Genomic DNA, 20,044 nt, shown 5'->3' with positions numbered 1-20,044 from the left:
GTTCGTCTTCGTCAGCGCCGCTGCGCCTAGCCACGCCGCACCGCGGCGCCTTAAATCTTGATCTCACCTCGAGTAGTAGGGAGGGTGGGGGTAAAGCTAGTCTGGGTGCGCTTCGAGCCATCGAACGGAAGGCAATCTGCTCGAATCCGGCGGACCGCGAGCAGGTTAGCCCATACAAACGTTCCGCAGCTCCTTCTGTTCACCATCGACTAACGCGGCCCCCTTTTGCGCGCGTTTCATCTGCCATCGACGGGGTTCGGTCGACCAGCTGATCGGTGTCGCGGTGGAGGACTTTTGGACCGCGAGAAGATTCGGACGCCTCGAGAAAGGTAAAGTGAAAGCAAATACACGGTGGATGACCGACGAGTGAACCTCGGACTCGGCAAGGGCCGAGGGTGTCTCGAACCGCGTATCGACTCAAAAGGAATCGAGCATCGATCGACGGAAGAACGGTCGATGCAGAGGAGGACTCTCGACTCGCTCGGAAACGGAAGGACCGAAGAAACTCGCGTTACCTTAAATCTGGATCCTCGCCTCGGGCGAGCAGCCGTTGTTCCCGCGAGGGCACGCAAGTGGGGGTAAGGCTAGTCGTTGGCGCGCTTCGAAAGCCCGCACGGGAAGGCAATCTGCTCGAATCCGGCGGAGCGCGAGCAGGTTATCCCGTGGTGAGCGCGTTTCTCGTCGGGCCGCTATTGGAGAAAGGAGTCGAGAGATCGGACTTGGCCGCAAGGAGAAACAGAGATCGACTCGGAGCCGTGAAACGAGCCAGGAACATCGGAGCGAAAGAGACCAAGAGGAGGGAGGAACGAAGAGAAGGGCACACACGTCCATAGGTAGTCACGAGCTTCGACGAAGCGCCTGCGCTCGCGAGCACTCCTCGCCGTCACCTCGTCGCATCGACCACGCTCTCGTCCACGTAGCCGGGACCGACAGCCGACGCGAAAGCTCGCGCCACGATGAATCGCGACCGCCGTCGGCCCGTCGGACAGAATGTCATTCTGTTTCGCTAATCGGACGCAGGAAGCCACGACGAACCGTGGCGTCGATTGGCTCCTGCGCCACCGCGACTCACCAACTGGCTCAACTTACTTGTGACTCTGTGTGGGTGTGAGTGCGAGTGCACGCGGATCGAGCCGACTCGCTGGCATCGCGAAACGTCAAAACCGAAACCGATACGATCCTCTCGGTTCGAACTTTCCGCGGAATATTTTCTTGTGCAAAGACCGACACGACTCCATCCGTTGCGAAGAATCGCGAAACAAGACCCACCCACCGAATCCAGTCGCGAGTCAACAAGGGTGCGCGAAGAACCGAGGCGTAGGCGTCGGCGTCAACGTCGGGACACTGAGGGACATCGGGACGAGCCGAAAGCTGTGGAAATAACCGTCGGATGCAAAAGCAGGAAGAGGAACGGCTCGAGCTTAGGGACGGCGTAGCTGCAGAAGTGGAAGCAGAGGGGGACGGCGAGGAGGAGGAGGAGCTGGTGCCCGGTGTGGAGGGGGTGGAGGTGATCGTCTGGTGATGATGATCGGTGGCGGCGTCGCGACCCCTCCTGGTACTGCCAAGTCGGCGGCTGCGATCGACAGCGAAATGGTGCAGGTCGACGGCATTGGCAGTGGTAGTGTCAGTGGCAGTGCTAGTGGTAGTGGTAGCCCCGCGACAGGCGCGACTACTACGCGTCTCACCGCCGCCAGTAACGCCACCGCCAACAACAATAACAACAACAACAACAACAATAATAACGGAGACGTTGCAAATAATAACAACAACGAAGTTCACCAGGCGGTGAATTGCAGCGGCGGATCCACCGCGGCTGCCGACAAGTTTTGCTGTCACGACGACGATGCACCCGTTAGCACCGGCGTCGCGCGGCCTTGGGAACCACCCTCGCCGACCTTCTCGCAGACGAGGTCGCATCTGCTTCGAGTTCATCCGCCACATCCTCATCAACATCCAGCTGCGCACCACCATCAACAGATGACCGTGCCGCCGGTGTCTTTGATCGACGGTCAGTTTTCTCGCCTCGACATTCCTTCTTTTCTTTTCTTTTCTTTTCTTTTCTTTTCTTTTCTTCGAAGCCCGCGAATCTCGACGCGAACATGTACATTGTCGCGTCAATTTCGCGTTTCCCATTCGACGGATAAACCGTCGAGAATACACGACACGAGATAAACATCTAGAGTGTCGATGTCGTTGTAGCTGCCTCCGAACAAAGTACTTTTAACGAAGACCGCGGTTGATTGCGGACGACTCCGCCAGCTATAACACGCACGCGGAGAGACAAAGACGAGCCAATTAACATCGCGATTCGTATCGTTAGCCATTTGCTAGGTACTAAAACGCTTATCGTTACTATTTCTATAAGAAATTAACAATGCTCCTACTCGTTATCGATATTAATTATTTGAGTACTTTACGTTTACCAGCACCGTGGAATAAAGTTACCAAAGAGTTCCACTTTTATTAATTTATTTATTTAACGAACGTTCGCTGAACACTTGTACACACCGTTGCCGATAATCGACACCGGGAGTAATCGATGAAACTTCTCCCAAAGAATCTGAAAATTTCCATCGAACCCGAACAGTGAGGCGCGGCGACGCGTCGGCATTGTTTGCGCGAACAATTCTTATCCGCGAATAAAATTGCTACGATTAAATTTAAACGAACAAACGCAAACGCCTGTCGCTCGTTGATTTACGTTAGAATCGGGAATCAGCGAGACCGTGTCTTCGTCGCGTGTCTTCTCGCTTGTACATAGTATTTAAGTCAGGAAAAAAGAGAAGCATTTTAAATCGAATTAAACGAGCGTAACAACGACGTTTCATGGTTCTCCAGGTGTGCGTCGAGACCGTCTGCTGGTTCGGTAGGTAGGTCGATTCTCAAGGGATGATACGATCTTCCCCTCTTCGCGATGATATCTCCTTTCGGAGCCCTTTGAGTTGTTAACGCGCAAAAAATCGCTGGTAATTTCGTATCTGAACGCGTCGATTGAAATTGTTTGCGACGAAGCGCCGATTTTCACGAGAGGAATGCGAGTCAAAGTCGCTGAAAATGACGCGAAACCGTCGACGGGTCTTTTCGCAAAATTTCACTTTTTTGCGAATTCGAAGAATTGATAAAGAATGAAAACCTAGAGCAAAAGAAAATGTAGGAGAGATGAAAATTGGTCGCGAGGAGAGGGTGTCGATATTTTTACGACGCGGAACGCGCAGAATTGCGTGTCTCGAACGAGCAGCGAATAGGATTTTCGTTGACTCGACGCGTTCGTAGCGTTTTATCGTCGAACGATCGGCATTTTTTCGTTCGGCCGAACGTTAATTGAACGGTCCAGAGCCAGAGTCGAGTCGGAAAGTCGATCTCTCGTCGTAAGATGTCCGCGAAAACGTCTACGGAGTCGTTCGCGCGATGATCCAGCTGAACGCGACTCTGAGACCAAACGGGCCTCTAAACGGACCGTCGATTCTTCCAGAGACACCGAGAGAATCCGCTGATAAGGCATTTGCGGGGTGCAATCAACGCCCGAAGAATGCCCATCGAAACTGAATGCGAGCGAGGCATCTAACTACTGGTATATTCAAAGATGCTTTCCGTGGTTTACACTTGCCGAACGAAACGACGGAGAGCTACCAGCCATACTCGTTCAGAACCGGTTTCAATGCGTTACCAACAGTACGTCTTTTCGCGATGAGCTGCTACTCTCGTTGAACCTTTCGATACCCGTCCATACTGTTCGGTGCGGACGACTTCTCCGCCCGATACGGACCGCGGTTACGGATATTCGCGTACGAATCGCTCGGGCCATTGCACGAGCAACGTTCAAGTTTACCATTTCGGTGCAACCGAGGTATCGAAACGTTTATCAATTTTTGTATACGCTGACGATCGGTTTATCGAAATGGTTAAAAACCATTTTTAGATTCGACTACCCCTCGATGAATCCCCTCGACTGAACCAACGATGAATCGTCCCGACGAATAAAGTCGATTTCTGCGCGACCCTTTCCACCGTGAAACGCGACTCCGGGTCGACCGCTTCGTTATCAAAGTCCATTAGTCGTTCGACTTCTTGTCGCGTCCCTTGCAAAGTATCGGAAACCAGCATCGACACCTTCCTCGTCGCAAACCTTCTCGACCGCGTTCGTTCCTTTCTCGAAATTCGCAACACCGTGAACGGGGTACGTTGTTTGCGTAAGTAAGATAGGAAGCGACATCGTTTATAGATCGGCTCGATACTCGCCACCTTTATCCAGCAGATTTTACTACCATGCCCGGCAGGTATTCCAAGGCAGGTATCGTGGTCCGGTAGTTGGCAGGTATCTTCATCTGTTCGGGCCGAGGGTCGCTTTATTTCCACCTTTTCGCTGTCTCTTCGAATCTGTATCCTCTGTCGTTGGGTAACGAGCACTCGGTTGTTCACCGTCGGACGCTAATTCGAAACTTCTGGCTGCTGGTAACGTTTCGATGGGAGCTAAAGTTGATGCATAGACGTACCAGAGCGTGTAAATCGGTTGAAATAATTTCAGTCTGTCGGAGGTCCTCTGCGGTAGCGTATCGATTGAGAAATCTTCGAGATCGAGATCCTCGGATATAAATCTGTAGGAACATTTCATTCTCAGAGCTGTAAATACGGAATCTGACCATGAATCAAAAATTACCCGTCCTCGTTCCCTGCTAATACAACTAATTAAACGAGGACAATATTTGATGGAAGTATGCACGACTAATTGGAGTCCGTGTCCATTCGTCTCCAGGCCCATGATTTATGCTGCGTTACACGAGGATAACCCAAGTATCTCGTTGGTCGTCGGCTGAATTTATAGCCACACCCTACGCGTTTCGAGACAGGTACCCTGTTCGCCGGCGCGGCGTCCGATTTCTGCGTTCTCGTGGATTTTCGGAGCGAGCGAAGCCGAGGTCGCGGCTCGAAACGAATTCGCGTGTAATTCAGTGTGAAATTGATCGGAATCGTCCCGTAGGAATCTCTCGATCACGCGTCGGCCAGGTATCCGCCGCGGTCGTTTATCGTCCCGACAAATCTTGCCTCGTCGTTCGAAGGCTCGAACGATTTTCATTCATCGTTCGCGTTCCACGGATCTCGAGAAGTATTCGCGCTTCCAGTTCTTTTATATCGATTATCTATCGTCTGGTGGCAATGATCAGTCTTTTCTACGGAGCGATTTCGTGTATACGTAAAAGAATACAGAGGACTCCAGTGTCAGAAACTCGTTCAGAACCGGTTCTAGGTCTCGACGTCGATGCAACGACACGACGCATTTCTTTCTGTGCATCGGCTACTTTCGTTTTCACGACACCTCCGATAGCTTTGACACGAAACGAGCGCGGAATGCGCGCCGATGCGCCTTTCAGGGCAACCAGAACGCGTAGGTTTCGCCGGTCTCGCGAGTACGATTCGAACGGATGCCTCTCGACTGTACAAAGTGCTTGCTCGACCGCTCGACATCGTTTTCTTTTCTTTTTTTTTTAATACGTTAGTCGCGCCAAACGTGCACACCTTCCTAAACCTTCAATAATTCAATTTCAGACGACTTCTGGAAAACTACGATAGCAATGACACGAACAACACTCGGCGCGAGAACGTACACGACGCAAAGTAATTACAGTATTAATTCCGTCACTTGCCAACGATAATATACTCGCGGAGGACGTAAAATCTTCTCTCGACATTCTTATTCTTCCTCCTCTTGCACCGATTCCTCTTATCGTTCGTTCTGCAAACGTGGTATTCTTGTAACGATGGCGAGTCGTACAATGGTATGTATATTAATCGAGTTTTCGATATATGCATATTAATGTAACGCAATGGGAAAGACTATGCCAATTTCCGACTACTTTTCAAACGGATAAAACTAAAATCCCCAAACTGTTGCCTACACCTAATAGTTACTTTGTCGAATATCAGCGTCATGTATCGAGGAGAAGAAATTACTGTTAGCCGGATAACGAGTGAAGAGTATTCGCGTAAAATCCATCCCGGACGGTGATCGGCAATTCGGCCAGACCATAAAAGACTAATTAATTGAACGGGCCCCTATGTAAACGAGCGGACGCGTACGCGGTCAGGCCCACTCGTAACCAGTCGAAACATCGCGTTACAAACGAGCCAGAGACCGGCCGTTTCTATCTACCTTCGGAATTTAATTTCCCGTTCACGATTCCCTTCGAAACGACGGCTGATCGTTGTCGACGAGAGACGCGTAAGATCACGCTCTCCATCGGCTCGTGGACGCGCGAACGCTACTCTTCGACACCGTCGTTCGGATCGTAAATTATCGTCCTCGCGGATCGTACGAAACGTCGTTAAGATTATCCGCCCATAAAATCACCGACTGTCCGCGAGCTGGACGCTAATTACGATTATTCTATCGACCATGATTCCCCCTGGAAATTAATTCGAGAACCGGTGAATCCGCGGCCCCGTGTATCGGCTGATTATTAACAGTGTCTCCGATCCTGGCATTTCTTGTAACGACGCTGTATCTATCTTTGAAAACATCGCGAACATATCACCCATGGCAACAAACGAATATCTCGGTTTCGTTAAATGCTTTTTAAACAATTTCAAAACCCCGTCGATCTCCTCCGAATCGTTTATACATATTTGTACCCTGGCAAGCTCTTGCTTTCTTTGTACCGAAATGTTATTTTATCGCTGTTACTTTTGAAACTGATTCCGACGAAAAGCTTTTTCACTGCGTCGTACATGTTCTCGTTTTTCCGATGAAACAATATATCTACTCGCGACTACGATCCTACTTCGCAACGCCTCCGCGTGCGTACACTTGACCATAAAAGGATAGTCTACGACACGCATTTCATCTACGCGATTGTAAATTATCGTATCGATCGATCAGATTTCCTACGCTAATCGATCGCACAGTTCACTATGCGATCTGCTCGAGTAGCGTTTCTGTTCATTGCCCATCTCTGATTCACGATGGCGCCGCCCGCGCCGCGCGGCACCGTGGAAAGTCGGCAACCGATCGTCGAGGAAAAAAGACTGATCTGGTTTTCGTAAACGCTAGCCGTCCATCGCGACACCCTTTTCGATCGCCTCCTCTCGTGTTCGCACCCCGCCACCACACCCCTTCGAGGAAAGATACGATCGGCGCCCGAGGCTCGAAGTAAGGCTCGCGCTGACCGAAAAATGTATCGCTCTCAATACCGTGGCCTGTTCGATCGTAAATCGTCGCCTCTCTCTCTCTCTCTTCCTCTCTCTCTTTCTTTCTCTCTCTCTCTCTCTCTCTCTCTCTCTCTCTTTTTCTCTCTTTCTCTCTTTCTCTTCCGGCCGAGTGGCACGAAACGAAACGTCGTCGAGATTAGCCGCCTATAAAATCACGAGGAAGTCGCGAACCGCTCCCGAGGTGTCCTTCGAGGAATTACCAAAGGGCCTTCGCACCTCTGCGTGATTAATCGCCGCGATTTCAACAGACAGATGCGACGGTTCGCAAGCTCGATATCCTCTTCGCCGAAAGATCGCATCGAGACCAAATTGCGCGCCATCGCCGCCGGATCGAGTAATTTAAATTAATTCGCTCGATTATGCCGACACTTCCACGCGATCGCTTTTGACACGCTCATTATGCGCGCATTGTCGACGAAACGAACCGTTCCCTCGATTCAGAAACGCTCAATCAACCGACGAACAGCCTATTAAGCGTTTCCTAATCTTTGTTAATCGTGAAACGCTTTTCATCTTACGGTCTACGTATTCAAGTGAAAAACATACGATTATTAACGTAATATAGATAACAAAGATATGTCAACTTGTACGTTGACAGGCGCGAGATTCGTGTACGAGTACACGTGTCTTCGGTTGGTTTGGCTATTCGTTCGATGCGCGGCTTCAGAGAAACCAAAGAGGAGAACGCGCTACTAGATACTATTTAAGGTATCGTTACCTAATATTTAATCGCGTTATGTCACTTCTAGGCGTGAGCTTGCAAAACTGTACCGCGGGGCCATTTGCTAGCGGTAATGGCGGCGGAGCCAGTCGACAACGATTGTTGGAGCTGTCGCATGGATTAGGTGCTCTCAGACACTACAACGATCTGGCCAACCATGTGTTGTCGTTGAATCAACAAGGTGCTGTCGTCACGAAACTTTTGGGTAAGTTGTCGATATCTAGTGTTTTTTGGAAATTATTCAACCTAGAACTGTAGTTTAATTAACCGATAATAGAGCTAACGATGGTTAGGAAATTGATGTCGGTTTCAGTTTGGCGTCAATAGAGAAAATTAGCATGCAGTCGTAGGCAGTCGTTTAATAAATTAAATATCAGATCGTGGCATAAATCATTGCGTACTTTGCTGTGCGAGTTTTTCGCCTACGCGCTAACTGCCACATTAACAAATATTGATCGATTGTTTGCATTTGGACGACCAATGAACGTTGATGCTATAGGTTAAACGGGACGGTAGATAATTGACTAAAAAATCCTTATTTTGTTGCAAGAAGTCGTTGAAAGTAGAAGAAAGACCAAGTTTTCTTCTTCTGCTTCTCGTTCGTAAAGTGTGATTGTAATTGTAAGCTGATTGACGATGACATCAGTGCATTCGTTTTAGAGTCGACGAGTTTTTTCTTTTAGGCAATCTATATTGCCTTCGTTTCGAAGTTTATAACGAACTGCACTCTACACTGGCTGCTGCGTTCATCAGTAAAGTTTACGACAGCGTTTACCTATTCCGAAGCTAAAACGACTTTTTGCGAAACAAGAACTTAAACGACGCGACGCATTGAAATCGACACTGAACTAGTTCTCGAAGACGAATAAACCGAACTGTACCAAAGACGAGCCGATAAATTAATCCAAAGATAGATAAAGAAAACGTACGAGAAAATGGTCGCTCCGTGGATGATTAAGGGTGTTTCTGTATCGCGTACAAGCTATTTAAGAAAAGATGCTTAAAATTGTTTAGGTGAAATTCTTGTACGAGTTCTCTGCAGTTTGTTGCGCACTCGTTAAGTATATCCGATGCCAATCAATTTCTATACGGTGCCATTATCCGTCTACTATTCTCGTAAAGCGTTGGCAATCTTTGAGCGATAGCGATCCCCCCGTCGAAATCTTTGCAAATCAAACGACGCACGACGGTCGATTTCCTGATAAAATCCGAGAAAGGTTAAGTCTGCCTTTGGGTGATGATAGACGCGGAACATCTCCGTGTATTCGAATAGCGATCGTTTAGCCGAGCGAAACCGTCGTGCCGAGCAACGTGCGCGAAATCAGTTACGCCAGCCGCTCGTGCTACGTTCGTTGCAAAAGGAGAAGAAGAAGTTCAAATTGGAAAAGCAAATAATCCGTAGAACGATTCGAGGCTCGCGGCTATCGATCGCTATTATTTTCCTGGACGTGGAGCAATTACTCGCTCGTAATAGCGTATCCGTCCCTTCGTTAGACTATCCGGATGATCCAAGGATACCGCTCTAATCGCGTCTAATGCTCCGCAACACGGAAGCAACCGATTCGTTCGCAGTCTCTTCTAAACGCCAACAAAAGAACGAAAGTTGCGCGTTCTCTGAAATCTCGAGCGCATTATTCTCGTTACTCGAACGAGAACCCGCTGACGATTTATGCTGCAACGAGCGTTAAGAAAAAACGGCGGCCTTTCGAGCTCGTTAGCCGGTGGGGATTAACTCTCGTAACAGCCGTTTCTTTTGCCCGTAAAACATGAACTTGGTCGGTTCGCGCGTTCTCGAATAATTCGTCAATAATTTCCTCGATCCTTGGCGTTTCTTTCGTGTTCCCTGTTACTTGGGCCAAGTACTTTCCCCAGGAATTTTTGCTGGGAATTACAAACATTTCTACGAGAAACTGACCGACAACGACCGCGTAAACAAAAAATTGGGAAAATCGTTAAACGAACAAAGATGTTGAAATTTCATGATCGGTATTCTCGATTCCGTCGACACAATTCCCAGCCATCGGTCGGCCAACGAGTTTCTATCGAGGCTAAAAATCTATTTTCTTTTCAAGCATTAGCGATGTCAATAGCTTCCAGACACTCGGGAGTCTGCGGTTCATCGATCAAGCTCAACGTTAGAACCTAGTCTCGACTTTCCTGTTCGCAGCAATCCTGCTATTCCGTGCTTCGAGTTCCAGAACGATACAAATAAAATGCAAATAATCTATTTACACGACAATATCTATTTAGGTGCCTTAAAAATAATCCCCATTGCTGACGATATACATATACCAACGGTTTATGTAAGATCGTCAGCATCGATGGAACTCGATTTCTCTATCGTCCTCGATTCGTTTGTCGTCTACCTGTCATAATCGAATCCTTCGCAGCCTATACGCGGCATCGTGAACATTAAATTTAATGGAAACTCTTTGCTCGGCAAATTTCTACGAGATGAAAATTACCGAAAGCTTCGAATTTCGTCTCAATTCGTCAATTCGTTGATCGATTCGTCAATTTAACGAGGCAAAAAGAACTGGATACTACGTTTCGCTGCTTTTCGCAAACGAGTTTGTTCTGGAAGTTCTGGTGCGAAGAAGCAGAGCCAGTTAAGCAAAAGCTGTTGGACTCGGCGCGCACGGTGCTCTGAATTCCAGCAAAAGCAGGAATCGTCGATCGTCGTCATCGCCGAGGGACGTTTTATCACGGATGAGAGTGGATAGGCGAGTCGAGTTCGGCGGGCAGGTGTGAAACGATTCACGGGAAAATATGGTCTGGTCGGCGGTGGCGTCCGTGCGGACGGGAGCTCGCTCCACGAGGAGGAAGAAGAAGAACGCAGAACGTGGCCGGCCAAAGCAATAAAAAATGGAGGCGAGCCACCGAGCATCGGTGGAACGCCGCGCCGGTTTCTCTCTTTCTCGGGTGGCTGCTGGGTTGCCTCGGTCCTCGTTAACTTTACGAGCCGCTCGTAAAAATACCGTTCGGGCTGCTCTCTCGGCTCTCCGGTAATGTCTTCATCTCCACCGGATACGGACTCCTTAGGCGTCCCGAGGTGAATATAATGTACCATAATCAACTGGCCAATTACTTAACAGCGGCAAATAATTAATCCGTTGACTCCATCCGTGGTCCCTGGCCGCGAGAGAAACGATTCCTCTCGGCCGCACCGGAATCTATTTACCCCGATCGACGGGGACACGCTCCCATCTCGAGAATGAGAGAGCACGCGACCGATACCATCTGTCTCGCCAGCAGCGTCGCCATTTCGCTATTATTTATCGTTTATCCTTAATAGAAACGGTGGCACACAAATATTCTTTTAAAATTGAAAAGAAATTTGAAAAGAGAATCGATGACTGTAGAACTTTCAGTCGATAGGCGATTGCTGCGTGCTAGTTACAGTAAAAGATAGATACGATAAGATGACGTAGGTTACAAGAAAAGAAACAGATGCTGCGATATGGTCGTATAATCTAATTGGAGAGGACAGTATCGATGACGGTTAGTTCAGAAGAGTCGTAGGAAGGATCGAACGAAACGATGTAGTTGGGATATTTGTAAGCGTTTTATTGACTCTCCATCGAACGACCGTGTATTCGTCTTCCGCCTCGAAGTCGGCGTGTACGACGGACAAATTCGTCGAGAAAGATCTCGCCGCTCGAATACACACCGGGTGCTTAGAACAACGGAGTGTTTAACGAGCAGCTCTATCAGCGCACGATAAATTTCGTTGAACCGGCAAGAAGGATGTAACGCGGAACGACCGACATCGTCTAATTTCATCGTCTAATTAATTCGAGCGTTCGCTATCGGTCCTCTTATGCGCGAACAACAAGATCGATCGTTGCGATCGTCGACGATGGAACGAAAACCCTTGAGAGCACGGAGTGAACCGAGGTATGGTTTTGTTCGTCAACGACCGTATGGTTACCCGAACGGTGGCCTGTTCCTCCACGATTACGTCTATTTCACACTTACGTCTATTTTACACTTTCGTAATGGCGAACGTCTCTTTTTCTCTCGAGAAAGTTGCGAAAATGTTTACGCTGATCGTGATCCATCCTCTTAATTCGCAATCGATTTTTCTTTCTCGTTGCGGTACGTGCGACTGACGTCGCGACCTCGATATTCGACGTCCATTGGTCCGCGTATGCGTCCATTTCGCTGGAGTAAGTAAGTACGCAGCCAGTAGGTATAGGAATCGTGGCTTCGTGCGGTTTCTTTCATTAAATGGGCCTGTCTCGAAAACGTTTCGTACACGAGCATCGTGCACACTTGCACGCGGGACAAAGTGTAAAGCACAGAGAATGGAAAACAGAGAGAGACGGAGACGGTGAGGAACAGAGAAAAAAAAAGAGAGAGAGAGACCAGGTCGAAGTAAGGAATTTGCTCGAGGCATGGATACCTATTAGGTGGGTACATCGTTTATACCCGGCACGCACTTCACCCGTGGGAGCGCACGCGATATCCTGCCGGCTTAAGCCATCATTATTGTTATTAATAATGGTACGTAACGACCGATAATTGCTCAAGTCTGCCTGCGCCTCTGGTTTCCATTACCTTGCCAACGCCGTCCGTTTCGAGGACTCTCCTGTGGACGTTTCGAGTTCACGAAGATATCGGCGACCTTTCAAACCACGCAACGCGCAACTATCTCCGGCGTTCCTATCCACGATCAAAGTGAACCCCTCGCGGAAGAAGGTTCGAACGAGTTGAAACGTTGGATCGGCTCGTTAAGAAAAATGTCGAACGTCGAATCATCGGATTTATCGGGAAACGTTTGCGGCACGGTGTAATCGTCTTTGCGACTTCGAAGACCTATTTTCATCGAAAGATTCGATTGTTCTACCATCAATCACCGCATTACCTCGCCGTTTGTTGGTCTTCGTATTTATGCATTCACGTAACACCTGTGCATCTCTGACGCATGACCCGTCAGTTTTTCGCGTCGCCATCATCGATAATGATACCGCGACACGTTCTACAATTACTCGAGTCTCGTTGCGCCTTCAGCTTGAATTATGCAGTCAGACCTGTACGGTTCGAGCGTCGACTCTCCCCGGGGAATCGCAACCCGTGGGACCTAGAACGAAGGGTGAAGTAGTAAAATCAATGATAACCAACGCGAGTCCGCCGCGGAAGAAGCGTCTAAGCGAAGCCTGCCTGTGGCTAGCTGTAATATGAAGTAACGCGTTGCGATCGTCGTACGCGGATCTTTGACTAGGGTCGAAAAATTACATCTCAAATGGAATAGAAAAACGAGAAAAGAGTCGGTCAACAGCGAACGATCGATCCAGTCTGTTTGGCGATTTAGTAACGATTTACAATTTCAATCGACGCGTACACGATTGCCGTAGATGGCAATTGGAAAAGAGAGAGAGAAGGTGATCGTTTAATTCGCGCGACGGTACGATTTTCAATGGTCAGTTCCAGAGACGATTAGCTAATCCGGAGGAGCTCGAGACGGTACTCTCGTGCCGAGAGAGGCGAGAAATATAACGAAGCAGCATGGCAGCCTGAACAAGTATCGGAAACGTTACACGAGCGTCTATTCCGCGATCGGCTCGTATTAAATATCTCTGATTATCGCAGGCTATCGCATGCCGGTATCGTTTCACGCGCTAAGCTTCTAATGACTGCGCCATGGGCCCGCCCAGACACGATAGGATTAGTATCCGATGTCGAGCATGTATACTCCTCGAGATTTCAACCAAGGATGAGCTAGTATCGCTTTGCATCTCCATTTTGTCGATGCGAAACTCGGCACTTTTTGCTCGAATGTGGGTAGCCTATTAGCCACACGAATAATGGCTCGTCCGAGGTAACTTGTTATTTATGAAACCAGTAATTATTGGAATTAAATAACCCGTAGAATTAATAAAACGTAATTATAAATTGCCAATGATGGTACAAATTAAATTTCGTATTCAAATATCGTTCTAACATAATGCTGGTCGTTTGCGGCGCTAATCATCGAACGCGTTTGTCGAATCGCGATAGTCGCGTGATTATCCGAAACCATGGAGGATTCGGTTGGACGGCGCGGCGTTGAATACGACACGAGACGCGTAAACGCGGTCTGGTATCGGAGTTTACGAGCAATTTTATCGCGTACCAAGAGTATTGCCCGTACAACTCGGTCCTTGAAACTCGGTCTAATGTGTTTCAGGTACGCTACGTCCGCCAGGTTTAATCGGTGGCAGTAAGCCAAAAGTCGCGACGCCGGCCGTAGTCGCCAAGATCGAGCAATACAAGAGAGAAAACCCGACCATCTTCGCGTGGGAGATTCGAGAGAGACTCATCTCCGAAGGTAAGCACGATCTTTCCAGTATTCTCGCTTTAGAATTGATAAGTCCCCCGTTAATGAATACGCGTGTCCAAGACGAGGCCCGGCGCGGAGTACTTAAAAATTGGGAAGCGATTATTAGGAGACGACGCGAACCGAAATAGCTTGTCGTGCGTTTTGTTTTTTGCGCACGTAGGAAAGTGACTTCGAACGATAGATTACAGACGAAATAACGGAAAATGTGTGGCTGTTCTGTATAAATTGGCAAGGATGTCAACAGGTTCGTTGCAGGTTCGGTAAACGTGTAATTGCCGCAAACCAGCGAGCAAACTTCTCATTCGATTATGTTACAAGTTGTGTGTTTCTTTCATCAGTGCAAATCGTTCCGTAATAATAGTCGCATGTGTCTGCGTACAACGTACAATTGTACCGTAGAATCAAGAAACTCTACCATGGCCTTGTTCAACGACACACTTTATTCTTTTCAAAGCGAGAATCGACGCGTCCGGGCTCGCATCGCATACCTACTTTCGTACGATCAACGGTCTTCTCTTACCTTCGCTTATTACAATAATTATCCAAATTCGCATTCAAGTTCTTCCTACGTTACAGGAACTCTCTCGTTAAAAGCGTGTTTGAACGTCATCCGCGCGTGATTTACATGAAAATTAAGAGTATTCGGGAACGTAGAAAGCACCGGATGCGGGGCGTATCGTCTACGATTTCAAAAGGACAACATTCTGAAAACATTCCGTAAAGGTCGACGCGAGAAACGCGAATCGAATAAAACATTTTGTCAACGATGTAATATCGCGACTCGACGAGGCGGTAATTTTGACTCGTTTATTTTCGAAACGTAGTAGATAATGGTTGTTCGGAGATTGGTAAATATTGGTCCGAACAAGTTTCTTTTCCGCTTAGCATTAAAATCCCTCGATCGATGTACGTACACTTATAGGACGATACGTTGTCATCCCTCACCGATAATACGAAAGATTACGAGAGAGTGTATAAATCAGAGCGTTCCAGAAGAAGCACCCTCTGTACTTTGCAGGCGTCTGCAGCAACGCTACAGCGCCATCCGTGAGCAGCATCAACCGAATACTGCGGAATCGCGCCGCGGAACGGGCGGCTGCGGAATTCGCAAGAGCAGCCGGATACGGATTATACGCCGCTGGGCCGCATCCGTATTTCAACAGCGCCCATCAGCATCCGACGACGAGCCACCATTTGCCCGCCGGCTGGCCGGCGCCAGGGGCGACGGGACATCCTTGGATGTTGCCGCCGTTGGCTACCGGAATCTCAGGCGCTGCTTCCGCTCTGCTGCTGCCCCCGTCCTTGAGCCCAGGAGCTGCCGCTGCCGCGGCCGCAGCCGCCTCCGCGTCGGCGGCAGGCACAGCGGACCACTCCCTGCACGCTGACGCGATCGCTCGGGGATATTTGCAAGGTGATCATCGATCCCTCGAATATTACCTTCGAAATCGATCAGCCGTGGACCAGTGTTACTTCTTATCCTAACAATTTATATCGTATTAAACGTTTAAATTCAATGATAAACGCGCGCGGTATTAGATGCTACAGATGCTAAAGGTAACGAGTTGTAGACGACAATCGTGTCGTAAAGTTGAAACTTTGGAAAAACGACATATCGTACGTGCCAGTCCAATGCTCTTACTATAGTTCTAATTGGCATAGACTCGATTCATTGTGTGTTTCGTGCTACTCGTGAGTCATTCGTTGGACTGGGAAATGGGACGCGTCGAACAGCCACGGTCTAACACACGCGTCGCACCGCGCAGTTCGGTTCAATCCAAATCCCGCATTGTCTTGGACGATTATGATGAATAGTTTCGAGCATAATTGTTCGACTGCATCGTACGTCACGTTGCGCTATCAAGGACGATTAGCTGCACGCGTTCCTTGTGCATTTCCTTGGTATCCGACCCAACGATTAGAGACTACCAGCAGTCCCTACCGCGGGCAGATCAGTCAGTTCGTTTGAGCCAGGGCTTGCACTTGCGAAGATTAAGGAATATCGAAATGTAGATTCGTGATTTTCGTAATAATATTTTGATAATAATTATCGGGATGAAAATTGGCGGTAACGAGAACTTGTTACTCGAAATAAGATTTTATTTGAACGCGTTGTTCGCGTTTGAAACGTAAGCGGTCCCGGCCTCGTTCGATCCCCGAAAGGCCCTGATCGACGAAGCGCGGGCTGCTAACAGAAAAAGCTGGCTATTTGTCTGCGCAGACGGTGACGGAGACGACGGAAGTTTAGACGGATCGGAGCAGCCCAAGTTCCGACGAAATCGCACCACTTTCAGTCCGGAACAGCTGGAGGAGCTCGAGAAAGAGTTCGAGCGTTCTCACTATCCTTGCGTGTCTACGCGCGAACGACTAGCCTCCAAGACCTCTCTCTCGGAAGCTCGTGTACAGGTGAGGATCAATTCCATCCCAGATATCTTTCTCGGAGAGCTTGCACGATGGTTTCGCAAGGGCACGTTCTCGATCACGGTTTCCCTTGCTTCTCGTCTTCCGACTCTTTTTTTCTGAAGCAAACGCCGAAAGCGACCGTCGCGGGAGAATAGGCCCGTGCTTAGGCGTGCAGCCCTCCGAGCCTTAGAAATTTGATCACGAGCCTTCTAACGACCTAACTCGTGACTCTTAGGTTTGGTTTTCCAACAGACGGGCAAAGTGGCGTCGTCATCAGCGTATGAACCTCTTAAAGCGTTCGCCACCGCCACCTCCACCGCCTCCGCCGCCGCCGCCACCGCAGCAGCAGCAGCAGCAGCAGCAGCCACCGCCGCCGCCGCCGCCACAGCATTCCGCATCCGGTATGGAAATAAGCCGTACGTCAAGCTGCTCAATCGCCGGAATGGGAGGAGAAAGTAGCGCGTTCCGCGCGGTCGTCGCCAACTCCTCGTCCAGAGAGACGACGGATAGGAACGAGAGGATCGACAGGGTCGATCCGGTCGCCAAACAGCCCGAAAGAAAACCGAGCGCCTTCAGGATGATCAGTCAGTTGGTCGGCGAGGATTCGCCAAGCATACCAAGGCCCTCGAGCCCGACATACGACCACCAAAGGCACGGATCCAGCCTCGGTCCAGGAGCTCCATCCGACTCGGCGAACAAAGATGACTTGGAGCACATCGATGACGAGGAGGACGACGAAGAGATCGACGTTCAAGACTCGGACCAGGACGTTCCCTCCTCGCCAACCGTTGCCTGGCGGGATCACTGGACGGATCAGCAACCCTTGGAACTGACCAAACACGATCGTTGAATGTCTTCTCCGCGCTCGACGATCAACAATCGATCGATCGATCGGTGCATGGTGTTGTGCTACGTTTGGTAATCCATCGATCCGAATTCGAACCTTGTCGCGATTTCATCGTCTCGTATCGAGAACGCCTAAAATCAAAGTACTCCGAAAAAACTCTCGATCCGTTTCCGTAGATCGCCGGTGAACCGTCGAGTCCCGAGCTCGGGCGGAACAACGAACTCGATTCGATCCTGAAATTTGAACATGAACTCTAAATTGCCGGTTCAGAATCTCATCGAGGAACGGTAACGAATGGGAGAGCCGTTCTATCGTTTGCTTAATATCTCTTACTCTTTATTCGCATCGACGAGCTCCGGCCAATCGCACTTGGTACTTGTGCAGTTTCATCGGTGAGATCGTACGACCGCATTGCCCAGGTTTCGTGCTAGCAAGAGCCCCGAAGATGCGAAAGGTAGCTGAGAAATTTCTTTGCTTCCACGATCGTCTCGGAATTTGGTCCAACTAGCAGATTCGACGACGAAACGCGAAAATGTTGCTCTTTGTACCAAAAATATTACTCATTCCACGAAGAAGAGTCTTTTTCAATATTAGGGTGTCCAAAAGGAAAACGACCCGGGCCTTTCTCGATTTTCGAGAGAGCCTCCTGTACCTATACAGCTACTTACTACGATTACGGTCCATTTATTACGATTAAGATTACGCTAAGTGCTACGAAGATCGTTGTGTAACGTTAAAGCGCAATATACGCCGGGGTCGTTGAGACGTTCGTCATCGTCAGCCGTGAATCATCGGCGATTTTAGATAGGTAATTAATTGCTTGCTCGATACGTATCGCCTACCGATCGTGAACGGTGCGCTTTTAGAATTCTACGCGGCGTCGGCGAGACTTCTGAAAGACGCTTAAACGTGCAACGCGCAGAGACAGTGTCCGAGCCTATTTGGAACTAGTCCTAGCCGAATCATTATTGCCGCGGATAATGTATCGTCTAGGCACAGCATAGATAGGAGTAGGTGTCGAAACGATAAACTCTGTAAGCAAACTCTGTTAAATCGACTTTTATTTAAATGAATTCGTTTGTAAATATCCACACGGCTTAAATAATGCTCTTTTACAATCCAAAACGTCTTTGAAACGATTCGACATCACACGCTCCCGCTCCCCCTCACCCTCCCCTTGCCACCAATATGAATCCAGGAGATTCGAATCCAAAGATAATTTTCTCTAAACTTGCATATCGTATGTTTTCCTTTATATTTCAGTTTACCAGCAAACCGTGAAAGTTGCTATGATGACTTTGATATAGGAACAACAAGTTTGACGAAGGAATGAAAAGATATCGAGGCAGGTGGTGGCAAATTTAATTTTGCAACGTAAAGTCGAGGCGAGCTGATTTTTTGTGGAATAGAGTTATACACGGAACAATTTGTAACTTTTGAATTTTGCGGGAACGACGCGCGAGAAGAGACGAGACGAGACGAGACGAGACGAGACGCGCGAGCAGGAGGACGGGCGAAAGACTCGTCGACGATTAACTCGAATCTACGGTTTCGTTGGGCTCGCAAATAAGGAATCTGCGCGTGAAACTGGTTTCTCGGCGACACTCTTTCGGGACACGGGCGGAATCGGTCGTTGGCGGACAGCACGAAAACACCGGATCCACCGACATTTCGGATATCGTGGTCCCCGTCAGCGGTTAACGCGACTACCAAATTTATAACCACGATTGGACCGGGGATGCGCGCACGGCAGAGAAGGAACGAACGATCGGAAGAGAAGGAGATTCGAGGCTGGACAAGGAACCGGGACCGTGAGACCAAAAAGGACTCGGTCGCGTTGTAATTGAAACAAACGTGACAAACGCTCGCTTTACGGTGTTGCAAGCCAAACTCTGTGGGCAGTTGCAACGTCGAGGGGTCGGAAGTTTATTTAGAATTTGCTAATCTCGGACGAACCGGTGGGTGATTATCGCCAAGAGTCGTTGGGAAGAAGGACGTCGTAGAACGAAACTGTAGCGAATCCGCTAAGGCTGTTAGTTGTTGCCCGTTTCGCGTATCTTTCTTTCCGTCACGTGTTTCGTGTAATCGAAGTAAAGAATGCAAAATACACTCCAAGAGATCCATTTGAATCGAGGAATCGGTATCCCGGACGGTGAAATCGGCCGCACAATAGAAGAGAAAAGAAAAAAGAGGAAAGAGAAAAAGAAAAAGAAAACGGGAAGGGTAGAGCGTACAAAAGGCACTGGGCCATAGACTCGGGGCGCGGAGAACGAGACAGAGGAGAGGGATCGACGTTATTGTAATGCGAACAAACTTGCGAAAGGCATTAACACTAGTGGTGGGTGAGGATCGTTCGGCACTCCCACCGTAAAAGAAAGAACAAGGGACGAGCGGAGCGAGCAGCCGAGCACACGCGGGAAACAGGGTGGCTGGAGGAGAAACTTGAAGAAGAGGAGGAGGTGATCGCCGCGCCGGTGAGGAAAAGGTGAGGAGAGGAGAAGGTTCGGGCAACGAACAGAAGGAGGGATCGTCGAACACATTCAGGCAGTCA

General features: G+C 49.0%; 1 protein-coding gene across 2 annotated transcripts; it reads left to right on the top strand.

The window, feature by feature from the left end:
- Positions 1 to 277: 277 nt before the first annotated feature.
- Positions 278 to 18,578, top strand: LOC128887601 (paired box protein Pax-6-like). 2 transcript variants are annotated; one of them, XM_054143676.1, is made up of 6 exons: positions 281 to 2,008; positions 7,953 to 8,129; positions 14,094 to 14,234; positions 15,265 to 15,657; positions 16,465 to 16,649; positions 16,882 to 18,578. In XM_054143676.1, exons 1-6 carry the CDS (start codon positions 1,522 to 1,524, stop codon positions 17,494 to 17,496), a joined length of 1,998 nt encoding a protein of 665 aa, XP_053999651.1. In that variant the 5' UTR covers positions 281 to 1,521; the 3' UTR covers positions 17,497 to 18,578. The 2 variants fall into 2 exon arrangements, with proteins under 2 accessions (XP_053999652.1, XP_053999651.1); XM_054143677.1 differs by lacking the exon at positions 15,265 to 15,657 and having other exon boundaries at positions 278 to 2,008.
- Positions 18,579 to 20,044: the final 1,466 nt, after the last annotated feature.

The sequence above is a fragment of the Hylaeus anthracinus genome, unplaced genomic scaffold (genome assembly GCF_026225885.1).
Source record: "Hylaeus anthracinus isolate JK02 unplaced genomic scaffold, UHH_iyHylAnth1.0_haploid 11989, whole genome shotgun sequence".
NCBI classification, from domain to species: Eukaryota; Metazoa; Arthropoda; class Insecta; order Hymenoptera; family Colletidae; genus Hylaeus; species Hylaeus anthracinus.
Note: the sequence above shows the minus strand (reverse complement) of the source record. Positions and strands in the feature narration are given on the sequence as shown.

What these genes read in the sequence shown, in the direction of transcription:
- LOC128887601 (XM_054143676.1), top strand. Translation starts at nt 1,522, where the DNA reads ATGATGATCGGTGGCGGCGTCGCGACCCCTCCTGGTACTGCCAAGTCG. An exon ending in AGAGAGACTCATCTCCGAAG is followed by an intron (nt 14,235 to 15,264) that starts GTAAGCACGATC and finishes TGTACTTTGCAG; the next exon opens with GCGTCTGCAGCAACGCTACA. An exon ending in TCTCGGAAGCTCGTGTACAG is followed by an intron (nt 16,650 to 16,881) that starts GTGAGGATCAAT and finishes CGTGACTCTTAG; the next exon opens with GTTTGGTTTTCCAACAGACG.